General features: G+C 42.1%; 1 protein-coding gene and 1 long non-coding RNA gene across 3 annotated transcripts in view; both read right to left on the minus strand.

The window, feature by feature from the left end:
- The window catches only part of LOC129813063 (sodium/potassium/calcium exchanger 4-like), a 40,738-nt gene extending 30,801 nt beyond the window's left edge, over window positions 1-9,937 (minus strand). Inside the window, exons 1-2 of one of the 2 annotated variants that reach the window (XM_055865216.1) lie at window positions 8,964-9,937; window positions 5,134-5,247 (exon numbers count right to left, since the gene is read on the minus strand). In XM_055865216.1, the coding sequence (XP_055721191.1) occupies window positions 5,134-5,247; window positions 8,964-9,126 (277 nt within the window). In that variant the 5' untranslated portion in view covers window positions 9,127-9,937. The remainder of the gene's footprint in view (window positions 1-5,133; window positions 5,248-8,963) is intronic. The other variant, XM_055865217.1, reaches the window with a different exon arrangement.
- A 2,451-nt stretch (window positions 9,938-12,388) lies between these two features.
- LOC129813433 (uncharacterized) lies at window positions 12,389-14,196 on the minus strand. Its single transcript, XR_008753162.1, has 2 exons — window positions 14,092-14,196; window positions 12,389-13,713 (listed from the first exon to the last, which is right to left on the minus strand). It is a non-coding gene; the product is annotated as an uncharacterized LOC129813433 (long non-coding RNA).
- Window positions 14,197-14,424: the final 228 nt, after the last annotated feature.

A 14,424-nucleotide genomic window follows, 5' to 3' on the forward strand; every position in this document is an offset into this window, starting at 1 on the left:
CACCATAGCAGCACCCACCTGTAGCACATGCTCCAGCAGGTATATCTCTCTGGTCATCCCCAAAACAAATTCTTCCTTTGGCCGCCTCTCCTTCCAGTTCTCTGCTGCCAATGACTGGAATGAACTACAAAAATCTCTGGAACTGGAAACACTTATCTCCCTCACTAGCTTTAAGCACCAGCTGTCAGAGCAGCTCACAGATTACTGCACCTGTACATAGCCCATCTATAATTTAGCCCAAACAACTATCTCTCCCCCTACTGTATTTATTTATTTTGCTCCTTTGCACCCCATTATTTCTATCTCTACTTTGCACATTCTTCCGCTGCAAATCTACCATTCCAGTGTTTTACTTGCTATATTGTATTTACTTTGCCAGCATGGCCTTTTTTTTCCTTTACCTCCCTTATCTCACCTCATTTGCTCACATTGTATATAGACTTATTTTTCTACTGTATTATTGACTGTATGTTTGTTTTACTCCATGTGTAACTCTGTGTTGTTGTATGTGTCAAACTGCTTTGCTTTATCTTGGCCAGGTTGCAATTGTAAATGAGAACTTGTTCTCAACTTGCCTACCTGGTTAAATAAAGGTGAAATAAATAAAATAAATAAAAATAAAATACCTTTGACTATTGGATGTTCTTATAGGCACTTTAGTATCGCCAGTGTAACAGTATAGCTTCCATCCCTCTCCTCGCCGCTACCTGGGCTCGAACCAGGAACACATCGACAACAGCCACCCTCGAAGCAGCGTTACCCATGCAGAGCAAGGGGAACAACTACTCCAAGTCTCAGAGCGAGTGACGTTTGAAACGCTATTAGCGCGCACCCCGCTAACTAGCGAAAGTGCTGTTTGAATGAATGCTTACGAGCCTGCTGGTGCCTACCATCGCTCAGTCAGACTGCTCTATCAAATCATAGACTTAATTATAACATAATAACATAATAACACACAGAAATATGAGCCATTAATATGTAATATCATTAATATGGTAGAATCCGGAAACTATCATCTCGAAAATAAAACGTTTATTTTTTCAGTGAAATACGGAACCGTTCCGTATTTTATCTAACGGGTGGCATCCATACATCTAAATATTCCTGTTACATTGCACAACCTTCAATGTTATGTCATAATTACGTAAAATTCTGGCAAATTAGTTCGCAATGAGCCAGGCGGCCCAAACTGTTGCATATACACTGACTCTGCGTGCAATGAACGCAAGAAAAGTGACACAATTTCACCTAGTTAATATTGCCTGCTAACCTGGATTTCTTTAAGCTAAATATGCAGGTTTAAAAATCTATACTTCTGTGTATTGATTTTAAGAAAGGCATTGATGTTTATGGTTAGGTACACGTTAGAGCAACGACAGACCTTTTTCGCGAATGCGCACTGCATCGATTATATGCAACGCAGGACACGCTAGATAAACTAGTAATATCATCAACCATGTGTAGTTATAACTAGTGATTATGATTGATTGATTGTTTTTTATAAGATAAGTTTAATGCTAGCTAGCAACTTACCTTGGCTTCTTACTGCATTGGCGTAACAGGCGGGCTCCTCGTGAGGCAGGTGGTTAGAGCGATGGACTAGTTGACCATAAGGTTGCAAGATTGAATCCCTGAGCTGACAAGATAAAAATCTGTCGTTCTGCCCCTGAACAAGGCAGTTAACCCACCGTTCCTAGGCCGTCATTGAAAATAAGAATGTGTTCTTAACTGACTTTCCTAATTAAATAAAGGTGTAAAAAAAACACACAAAAAAATTATGAAAACTTGAAATCGGCCCTAATTAATCGGCCATTCCGATTAATCGGTCGACCTCTAGTACGCACTACCCTCTGTAGTGCCTTGCGGTCAGAGGCCGAGCAATTGCCATACCAGGCAGTGATGCAACCAGTCAGGATGCTCTTGATGTTGCAGCTGTAGAAGCTTTTGAGGATCTCAGGACCCATGCCAAATCTTTTTAGTTTCCTGAGGGGGAACTGTCTTGGTGTGTTTTGACCATTCTAGTTTGTTGTTGATGTGGACACCGAGGAACTTGAAGCTCTCAACCTGCTCCAGATGTGGAGTATATTATCCATGTCCTTCTTCATACTCCAAGAAACATAGGATATTACAGTTCTTCAGGTGCCCTTGATAGGACAGTCTGGAACGGCGCTCGTCCACTTTGTTCTCTAGTGATTTTATGTTCGCCAATAGAACGAAGGATGTCTCGTCTCGTCAGGGATTTGCAAATCTTGCGCCGTCTCTTTCTCTTCGAGTTCCGGGGATTAGGGCCTGTTCCGGAATGAGCAGTATATACACAGCTATTCTGATGTCCACTGTTCTGAGGTCCAGCAGCTGTTTTCGGTCATAGGAAATGATGGCGGAAATATTATGGACAAAAAAAGTTTTGGTTAGTGTAAAAAAAACACACAAAATAGCCGAATTGGTCAGGAGCTCGTAAGATGGCAGCTATGCACTGCAGCACCAACCTACTGTTTCGGCCCTCTCTCTCCCTCTCCATTTCCCTCTCTCTTTCTCTCTCTCTCACTTTACCACACCAGCTGTCTCAACCTCTGAATTCTCAGTTATGAAAAGCCAACTGACATTCCCTCCTGAGGTTCTGACCTGTTGCACCCTCTACAACCACTGTGGTTATTATTTGACCCTGCTGGTCATCTATGAATGTTTGAACATCTTTCAGAACGATCTGGCCTTAATGGCCATGTACTCTTATAATCTCCACCAGGCACAGCCAGAAGAAGACTGGCCACCCCGAAGAGTCTGGTTCCTCTCTAGGTTCTTTCCTAGGTTCCTGCCTTTCTAGAAAGTTTTCCATAGCCACCGTGCTTCTACATCTGCATTGCTTGCTCTTTGGGGTTTTAGGCTGGGTTTCTCTGTAAGCACTTTGTGACATCTGCTGATGTAAAACAGGCTTTATAAATATATTTGATTGATTAATTAATTGATTGCAGTATAAGGCCTTCTGAATGTCTGCTTCACGAACTGAACTCGCCAGATGTGTTTTACTCTATTCTGAATCCATAAAATATTTCCAGTTCGTTAATTCAGCACTCAGAGGTTAGGTGCTATGCCTTGATGTTTTCAATTCATCTACTATACCACCAGAAATGTGTCCAGCTGTTCAAAACACAAAGGATGGCAATGTGTATGTCAACACAGGCTAGGCATTGTGAACAGATGTGAGCAGCTAAACTACAACTTGCTTTTTTGTCAATGATGACTGCATGTTATCCCATTTGAATAACTTCATTCTTTCAAATGAACAGAGTAATAAAATGTCTGTGTCGTCAGTGGTTTTCTAAGGTTTGTCTTTGTCCCTGTTTTTTTCTGACGTATGAGTAACGGTCAGTCAGAGTCAGTCAGTCTATACTGTACAGCTCACTGCTGTATTGTGGTCTAAAAATAGCACAATCTTCTATTATTAGACAGCACATCCAAGGAAGGAGACTATCAGCACATCAATGGTCCTGTCAGGAAGGAGACTATCAGCACATCAATGGTCCTGTCAGGAAGGAGACTATCAGCACATCAATGGTCCTGTCAGGAAGGGGACTATCAACACATCAATGGTCCTGTCAGGAAGGGGACTATCAGCACATCAATGGTCCTGTCAGGAAGGGGACTATCAGCACATCAATGGTCCTGTCAGGAAGGGGACTATCAACACATCAATGGTCCTGTCAGGAAGGGGACTATCAACACATCAATGGTCCTGTCAGGAAGGAGACTATCAGCACTGTTGTGTGGTCCTGTCAGGAAGGGGACTATCAACACATCAATGGTCCTGTCAGGAAGGGGACTATCAACACATCAATGGTCCTGTCAGGAAGGAGACTATCAGCACTGTTGTGTGGTCCTGTCAGGAAGGGGACTATCAGCACTGTTGTGTGCTGTTCTGTCAGGAAGGGAACTATCAGCACTGTTGTGTGGTTCTGTCAGGAAGGGAACTATCAGCACTGTTGTGTGCTGTTCTGTCAGGAAGGGAACTATCAGCACTGTTGTGTGGTTCTGTCAGGAAGGGAACTATCAGCACTGTCGTGTGCTGTTCTGTCAGGAAGGGAACTATCAGCACTGTTGTGTGGTTCTGTCAGGAAGGGAACTATCAGCACTGTCGTGTGCTGTTCTGATGCAGAAGGTTGTGTGTATTATTATAGCATCAATATGAACACATAAGTGCATCATAAATGAACCAATGATAAATCAATATACCCTCAAAAAAAGATCAAATTGAGACCAGCTCCAAAAGAGGAAGAATAAAAAATAAAATAAAAGTGAACACACAGCAATGAAAAGCTTTATTTAAAATGTCATGATACCACCGTCAGTTCCGCCATGATATTATAATTTGTTACGTTCCTAATTTTGAAATGATTATGTGCAGAACAGAACATCATGGTTTTGGTTTTGCATGCTGAACTGGACCAGTAATTGAGCTTGCTTTCTGTCAGGCTTCAGTCCTCTGCTCTCTCTCTCTCTCTCTCTCTCTCTCTCTCTCTCTCTCTCTCTCTCTCTCTCTCTCTCTCTCTCTCTCTCTCTCTCTCTCTCTCTCTCTCTCTCTCTCCTTATCGCCTACATAGTTAAGATTTACAGCTCCATCCTGTGCCTCCAACACTAACTCATCTCATTCGTCATTCAGTTGGAGGCCCCACCCACCCACCTGGACACCCAGGTTGCCCACATTTGCAAATCTCATCTGCACCACAACCACAGTAGTAAACACTGTGGCTCTTCTGACGAACAAATAGACCAATTAGAGGGCTAGTGGTGGTAGATTTAGTCCCATCTCACTCCATCTGTTCTTTTTCTGACTGACTCAGAGCATGTGTAGGCTGTAGGAAGCATGAGGGCTGTGCCATTGTATAACACACTCTGAAGAGCTTTCCTATGAAGTCCTCCCAAGCTGCAGTAGCTAGCTGACTGTTCAGATTTAGGGTACAGTGCAGCACCTAGCTCTGTGCAGGTATAAGTTACACAACATGGCTCCAGACAAAATTAGGGTTCACTACCACACTGCCTTGTTCAGTGCAGGTTTAGAGACATTATCTGGCTCTCTGCAGGTTTAGGGTATAGGGTTAGGGTAATAGTAGGGGTAAAGGGTTAGGGAACACTACCTACCTGGCTCGGTGCAATTCTTATCCCGTGTGTTATTGTCCCCGTCCAAGGCCATCAGCCTGCGTCCCAGATGGTCAGATGTGTCAGCCAGCCCCTGCTCCAGGACCAGACCATGTCCTACAACAGGAAAGAGACAGGTATTGAAACACTGACACCCTGCATTCCAAATGGCACCCTATTCCCTATATAGTGCACTTAATTTGTCCAGGGCTGATGTGGTGCAGATTTATGTGGTGAATCTGTCAGAGGAGCAAAAGGTCCAATGTCGATTAAACAAACAAGCTGTAATAGAGGTGGTCAGATATTCAGCACCATTAAAGCAGAGCGACAACACTGAAATGTGAAAGTTCAGCGCCACAAGAGAGTGGACAGCGACCGTCCCAGGTGCAACCACTCCCCACTTGGAGAATCCCTGGAAATAAATCTAGGAAGGTTTAACCAGGAAGCCAGAAGCTTAAAATGTAGTTAGGACTAACCAATGCTATAAGGATGGCAGTCTATAATACTTATTGAGCTCTGTGTTGTGCTTTATCAAACTTATCAACATATAAATCACCTGATGCCACTGTGTGACTGAATATAATGGGACTCGTTTGCATGTAAAACAACAAGCCTGCTTACAACGGACAAGACAGTGCTATTTCCAGCTCTAACAGTTGCTTGTCTGTGGTGATGTATCTTCCATCCTCTTATACATGATATCATTTGTTATAATCCCTTAAGCTCCTTGTTATTCTGGGGCAGCAGGTAGCCTAGTGGTTAGAGGTTTGGGCCAGTAACCGAAAGGTTGCTGGATCGAATCCCCGAGCTGACAAGGTACAAATCTGTTGTTCTGCCCTTGAACAAGGCAGTTAACCCACTGTTCCCTGGTAGGCTGTCAGTGTAAATAAGAATTTGTTCTTAACTGACTTGCCTAGTAAAATACATTATAATACAATTAGTGAACTCTCTCTGTGACAGATTTTATCCAAACAGTTGATGTTCAAATCAGGTGTTGGAACAGGTTCAGGGGGAAAAAACTAAATCCGGAAAATGACTAAGTTATTTGAGGAAGGGAAACAAAACCGGAAACTAATGTGATCTCTAGTGTCCCTGAAAATAACCGTTATTTTCTAATCTTGGGATCCGGTTAATAATGTCATTTGTTGTTCCAAAAATATTCCTAATGTCTAGTATATAATTATGTAAAACAGTGTAGTTATGATGCAAGTAATAGTCTAAACACCTTCCAATTCACGTCATCTCATGATGCTCAGTGCTTCAAGCACTTATCTGTCCATCAAACATGTAAACAACTAGTTAACCCATTCCATAGCGCTGCTCTATCCAAGCAAATTGGTGGATTTAAATTTTATCAGGATCCCCATTAGCCAATGCCAATGGTAACAGATAGTTTTCCTGGGGTCTGACACATAACGAAAAAGACAGAGACAAAAATACTTTACAATTTACATACACATTTGAGTAAATTCACGAGCTAAATTTAAAAACAATGTGGATTTTAGGAGGTAAAAAATCTATGAAAAGGAACAATATGAACCGTTCCTTTTTGGGGGTTTGAACCGGTTCAGAACTTTATTATGCTGGTCAGAGCACTGGAACGGAACCAAACAAGTATGGGTTCTGCTCGGAATGGAACGATTGGAAAATCCTTTCGGTTCCAACACCTGGTTCAACTCGATAACGCCCTATTATGTTCAAACAGAGACATACGACTACAGAGACATCTTTTATGGCACCATATAAAAATGGGTCTTATGATACAGCGAGCCCTAATGCAAGTGTAACGTGAAATGGTAAGTAGGAAAGAATTTACACACCAGCCCTGTGACTTATTGTGTGTGTGTGTGTGTGTGTGTGTTTGTGTGTGTGTGTGGAGAAAGTTACAGAAATGAACATATTTTAGGAGTCAGGAATCTGATGGATGTGTGGTTCATTAAATCTCCACACACCAGTTGTGAACTAATCTGGCATCAATAAGTGAGGGGTAATTAATATCAAAGGCAAGACAGCATCAAACATGGACACATTCACAAATGCTTGTGTCAGATCTCCCCAAGGAGATGTGGGTGTGGAGTCAGGCACAGGAGAAACAAGTTCCAAAGAAAAGGGTGTTTTATTTAACTAGCTCAAAAACACCTGTAAAAGGAAACACCTGTAAAACATGAGCTAATACAAACGAAACCCCACTCAGACAAAGTCTAGGGAAACACCTGTAAAACATGAGCTAATACAAACCCCACTCAGACACAGTCTAGGGAAAAACACCTGTAAAACATGAGCTAATACAAACGAAACCCAAACTCACTGACAGTTCAAACGAAAACAATCAAAACCCCAAAGGAAATGTCGAATTAAACACCCCCCTAATTAACCAAAATGAAACCAGGTGAAACACAAAACAGACATAACCAAAAGAAAAGGGAAAAGGATCGGTGGCAGCTAGTAGACCGGCGACGACCGCCGAGCGCCACCCGAACAGGAAGAGGAGCCACCTTCGGTGGAAGTCATGACAGCTTGCCTCTGAAATGATTGTGCATTCTGTAGTACTTAACTTAATGTTGACAAAAAGTGATTATTCGATATTGGCGATAGAACATTTAATACCATAATGCCATAATACTATTTCCATGGCTTGTCCTGTAATAAATTGCTGATTCAAAGCCAAGTCTTGACTGTTCCCCACTATCCCTATCTTTCTATTGTTACCATTATTTTGTAACATTTATGTAACAATTTATTCAGTGATCAAGAACAACAGATTAACACTGACAATTGAGTGACCTCTCCTGAAGTAATAATTCAAGGACTTGTCACAGTTCATATAGAATATTTTATGTCCTTGTAAATAATTTTGTAAACGTAGGTAATAGTTATTCTCTTTCAGCTCTCACACATAATGTATGGCACCAAAAGGGCTAAGTGCATACAGGTAAATGTGTGTTGAATCATGTTCTATACAAACAAAAGAACAGGTTTTATGATCTGATACTGACAATAGATACTGTTGTCCTGTCTCTTTTCAGTTTTCTTCAGAAGGATGGAATACAGTTAAATACAGAGAGGTCATATTCTGGCTGAAGTAAGGCTGGTTGAAACCGACATGGTCTCCACAAACCCACCCAGCGGGTGAGGGGCCCACCTCCGCGTGCCCCAATAGCTCTCATATGAGGCCAAGGCGACAGAGACAGCACATGTCAAATAAAATGAATAGGAAACAAAAACAAACATGTCTATGACAGTCTTGAAGAAGGGAATACAGTATTTGGTGTAAATCAAAACTGACTGAGAATGACCTGTCATGACCTGCCACTCACATTATATTACAGAACCTGCACACACACACACACACACACAAACAAACACTGCGATTACCTCTCCACGTGAGTCAGCCAGGGCCATAAACTATACTTTTATGAGTGTCCCAGATGCAGTGGGAATCAACACATTCTACAAACAGAACAGTCAGGTGTGCTGCCTGCCTAGTTGAAATCATGAGCAGCCTACATGTCATTTTTGTTGAAAATGCAAGAATCTCCCAAAATGGGACATGACGCGCATGCCACAAAAAAACACAAATCTCCATCCCGAACCATGGTTATTATTATAGCGTCCCGCTATGCCGATTCTAGCGGATGTATATTCTGAGGCAGGCAAGCCTTTAGAGACATAATGTCATAGATTTATGATATATTGATTTAGCACCAATGCAGTACGTGCCAATTTGCGCAATCACATCATGAAATTCATTTTTTGCTCCACACAGTCTGGTGATTATAAACGCGTTCCTCCCGGGCCACCCTGGGATCCCTTTCCCCTCGTATTCTTCTCACCTGTTTTTGTGAGCAGGGCGGACATGCACCATGCCAAACATAGAAAACTGCAGATAAAACAGACTTGAACGAAAAGCATCTGTCTCCTCTTGCGAACTTTGAATATTTTAGCTATAGCTCTCTTTTTTGACATGGTGCAGTTCTGCTCCGGTAGCGGCTCCATGTCTGTACGGTACGCGGGGACCAGGCTGGGGTATAGCGGACAGCAGACTCGTCCTCCTCCCTATCACTGCAGATAGCGTCCCACTCAGCGTAGTGCCACAGATGCCGAGTAGGCCTATAGTTTCAAACAGCCACGGGTCGGGTTGCCGTCCTCATTTCAAATAGCCGAGGCGCGGATCTTCTGACGGAGGCAGCGGAACGAACAGCTCGCACGTGTGAATGTGTGAGCTCAGTCCCCGCTCCCTGGGAGCCGCAGGGAAAACATTGCTCAGATGTTGGATTATGAAAACCGCACGTGGGAATTGTGTCCTGTGGCGTGAGAATGCTGCTATAGTGTAATCAAATGAAATTACACAATATTCCCATTATTATATAGGCAGGCTAGTGAGACTACAGCCTAGGCTATACGTTTATTCTAAATATACCACGATTTCTCAAGCAGCCCACTATTTCTCAAGCAGATGCCAGTTGGCATCTTCAAAAGCCGCCGACAGCCCTTTTATATGTCCCCGTGTGCACCCGTCAGTCGGGTTCTTGACAACAAGGTTGATTTATTGGCCGTTGAAAATAGGTCATTCTCCAATATTGTTCCATCCGCTTGGTATTGTCTCCTTCTCCGCAAAATGCTCCGGGGCTAAAACATTATCAGCAAAAAATATTAGCTCATCCCACACTTTCGTTCCATGACAGCGCGCGCTCCCCCACATGCAGCGGCAACTTCTACATGTGAGTGGAATGTACACGTGACGCTTCTCCTCCGCGGTGGTAGCCTACAACTATGCGTGTATCTACCAGCCTCCTAGCTGGAAAAAATTGGCCAGCTGCCTGTATCTACTGGCCTACTCTGTCCATCCTACCTTCCTGGCCTAAATTGGTCATCTTACTGATGCAGGACAGAATTGCAGAGGTGGTAAAAGTAAAATCAACTGTAAATTATAGTAATAGTTAAAGCTGCAGTATGTAACTTTTTGGATAGTGACCAAATTCACGTAGAAATGTTATTTCTAGATCTGTCATTCTCATTTAAAGCAAGTCTAAGAATCGTTCTTTGTGTTCTTTGTGTTCAATTTCTATGCTCCTTTTTTTTAAGTTTCCTTTTTGCATCTTTTTGACTACTTTTGGTTTTGTACACCAGCTTCAAACAGTTGAAAATACAATATTTATGGTAATTGAACATATATTTTCCAGCGGTTTAGATGGTACAATGATTCTTTACTATACTATATTGTATACTATACTATACTATACTATATACTATATTGCTTGTTTTGTCACATAAACTGAAATTAAGCAAACTATTAGCATTTTAGCAACCAGTAAATGGCAGAAATGTCTGCATATTGCACCTTTATATGCATTAATTCATGTTAAATGAATCACTTGCATGTTTAGTATTTTATTCTCATTGAAACAGATTATTTTTGGCTACTGTGACGTTGCATGTTATTTTTATTATTATTAGATATATATTTTACAATTGCAAATATTTGATCAAACTCATATTATGGTTAAATAAATGATTTACACATGATTTGTGTTCCTCAATAAGACTTTACAGCATCCTGTTGTTGAGATGGATTGCCCACCTCAACAACAGACCCTTCACATTACACTCCATGCAGTTTGGCTTCAGAGCAAAACACTCCACAGAAACGGCCAACTGCTTTCTTCTGGAAAATGTGGACAAAGGGGGCGTTGTTGGGGCTATATTTCCAGACCTAAGGAAATCTTTTGATACTGTTAACCATGAGGATCTCATCACAAAACTGTCCAAGTTCAACTTTCCCCCGATGCCTTGAGATGGATGAAATCATACATTGAAGGCAGAACCCAGTGTGTCAGAGTGAGCAATGAGCTGTCGCCCACTCTCAGCTATGATGTGGGTGTGCCCCATGGGTCAATACTGGGGTCCCTCCTGTACAGCCTGTACATTAATGATCTACTGGGTTTGTAGTTCAAATGCATGCAGATGATACAGTGATATATATGTGCATGCAAAGAGCAAACAACAAGCTGCACAAGAACTACCTACTGTAATGGTCCAGGTTACAAAGTGTCTCAGTGACTCATGTTTGCATCTCGATGGGGAAAAACAGTCTGCATGTTCTTCACAGAGAGCAGAGAGGGCAACTGATCCTACTGAGGCAGATGTCTATGTGTCAGGGGAGAAGCTCCAGGTGGTATCCTTGGTATCATACTTGATTCCAACCTCTCTTTTAAAAAGCAGGTGAAAAAGGTACCTCAAATAACCAAATTCAACCTAGCTAATTTCCGATTCATACAAAATTGTTTGACTACAGAGGCAGCAAAACTGTATTTCAAATATATGATACTCCCCACTTAACATACTGCTTGACTAGTTGGGCCCAAGCTTGCTGTTCAACATTAAAACCCATTCAGTCTGTCTACAAACAGGCTCTCAAAGTGCTTGATAGAAAGCCCAATAGCCATCATCACTGTTACATCCTCAGAATGTATGAGCTTCTGAGTCAGGATAAATCTTGTGCAATACACCAACATGTCTTGTATTCATGATCCTAAATGGCCTGGCTCCCCCTCCACTTAGTACTTTTGTTAAAACCTCTACAGGATCGGTGTCCGTATACCAGGAAGGTTGTTGCTAACGTGTTCTAATGTGATTAGCATGACGTTGTAAGTAACATCAAACTTTCCAGGACATAGACATGTCTTATATGGGCAGAAAGCTAAATTTCTTGTTAATCTAACTGCACTGTCCAATTTACAGTAGCTATTGCAGTGAAAAAATACCATGCTATTGTTTGAGGAGAATGCACAACAACAAAAAACTTTAATCACGGCAACTGGTTCACCACTGAAGCTAAATCATGCACTTATATTCAGTAATCTTGCTCTGATTTGTCATCCTGAGGGTCCCAGAAATAAAATGTAGCGTAGTTTAGTTTGATATTTTTCCACACCCACCCCATCCGGCCACCTAGATATGTGAAAGTTAGTGTATAAGCTAATGGTCCATCATGTATGACATTCCTGATACTGTGTAAACATAAATGTTGTATTACCATGTCATTTTTGTATGTTCTCAATAGTTATGTACTTAAAAATGTATCAATTGACCAATTTGGCACATTTTGGAAGACAAATATGGTCCAGTATTGCAATGCTGGATCAATCTGAAACTTTGCACACACACACTGCTACCATCTAGGGGCCAAAATCTAAATTGCGCCTAAACTACAATTTATTATGGCCTCTCTCTTGCATGCAAAAGATGATGAAAAACATAATAGAAAACACATATTTTATTATTTGTATTATCTTTTACCAGATCTAATGACTTATATTCTCCTACAATAATTTCACATTTCCACACATTTCAAAGTGTTTCCTTTCAAATGGTTTTCAAATATGCATATCCTTGATTCAGGTCCTGAGCTACAGGCAGTTAGATATGGGGATGTCATTATAGGCGAAAATGGGAAAAAAGCATCCGACCCCAAACCCATGGCAGCAGATCCACAAGGTCTGCCATGAGCGGTGACTGTATTGTTCCCTTAAGGAAAAGCACATTTAGACAATCTGCTTTCTCTGTGAGAGATTCCAATGTCTGGAGCACACTGCCATCAGACACACATAACTGCACCACCTATCCCACCTTCACAAAAAAACATAGACATGGCTAAAGGCCAATCAGACTTGTTAACATAATCCCTACCTGTGTATGTAGCTTGTCTGTAGCTTGTGAGGTGTGGAAACACTATTGCGTTTATGTATTTTGTTTTGTTGCTTTTTGTGCAATTGCTGTCTGCGTGCTACGTGTTGCTTGTTCTATTTTGCTCTGCATATGCTCACTGTTCCTTTTTTGTTTTGTATTATTATTGTAATTGTTTTTAATAGCCTGCCCAGGGACTGCGGTTGAAAATTAGCCAGTTGGCTAAATCCGTCACTTTTACTGAAACGTTGATTAATGTGCACTGTCCCTGTAAACATTAAAATAACCATAGTTACTATGGACACCAGTAACCCTAACGATGAGTACTAAATAAAATACTTGATACACTGTAGCTACATAGTAATGACACCAACAGTTGGCTACACAATAATAAGAAAACTGTGTTACTGTTATCAGGAACCAAGGTAAGACCCAAGTGCAGAATGTGTGAAGTAACAATGTTTACGGTAACAGGGGCAGGCAAACGGCAGGTCAAGGCATGCAGGGGTTGATAATCCAGAGTAGAGGCCAACATACAGGATGGCAGGCAGGCTCAGGGTCAGGGTTAGGTCAGGCAGAGGTCCGAAATCCTGAGGTGGAGCAAAGGTACATGACGGCAGGCAGGCTCAGGGACAGGCAGAGTGGTCAGGCAGGCAGGTTCAGGGACAGGCAGAGTGGTCAGGCAGGCAGGCTCAGGGACAGGCAGAGTGGTCAGGCAGGCGGGTACAGGGTCAGGACAGGAAAGGTCAAAATCCAGGAGGATGAGAAAAAAGGGATACTGGGAAAGCAGGAGCTGAGACAAAACGCTGGTAGGCTTGAACAAACAACATGAACTGGCAACAGACAGAAAACACAGGTATAAATACCCAGAGGATAAGTGGGGAAGATGGGCAACACCTGGAGGGGGTGAAGACAAGCACAAGGACAGGTGAAACAGATCATGGCGTGACAACTGTGGTGTCAAATCTGGTGCATTATTCAAATCTAGCTAATCAAGAGAACTATCTTCACATACACTTTACCTACATGCATCTCACTTAGCCTACATAAGTTACATATAAGTTACATAGATATTAAAATTAGTTCAGGATATGTCTTAACTCCCCAAGCACAACAGCAAGTGTTCAACTATGCATCATTTATAAGTATTTTATTCTCAGCACCTAGATACTGTTCCATTAAGTCTGTCCCAGCCATTACAATGAGCCGTCCTCCGATTCAAAGTGCAACCAGCCATCACTGATCAGTGCATGATATCGGTCAATGGTGCATTACCTGAAGAGCACTGGGTCTCCATGCAAAATAAAACATTATTTTGTTTTTGTTGATTTCAGTTGAAAGGATCAGGGGTGTCTACAATCAGGAGACCAGTCATCTGATTCCAGGCCAGGCATGGGCTACAATCAGGAGACCAGTCATCTGATTCCAGGCCATGCGCCAGACAAAGCCTCAGCTCTATGACATCATGTGACGTGCTGCCCAGAGAGAGAGAGAGAGAGAGAAGCACACTTCCTTCTTTGTGTTTCTCACGGCAGTAATCTGGCAGTAGCAGCAGGGACAGGCAGTAGAGCAACCACCCACCCTACTGTGCCACTCTGTGTGGCTCAG

This window comes from Salvelinus fontinalis, chromosome 16, assembly GCF_029448725.1.
Source record: "Salvelinus fontinalis isolate EN_2023a chromosome 16, ASM2944872v1, whole genome shotgun sequence".
Classification (NCBI taxonomy): Eukaryota; Metazoa; Chordata; class Actinopteri; order Salmoniformes; family Salmonidae; genus Salvelinus; species Salvelinus fontinalis.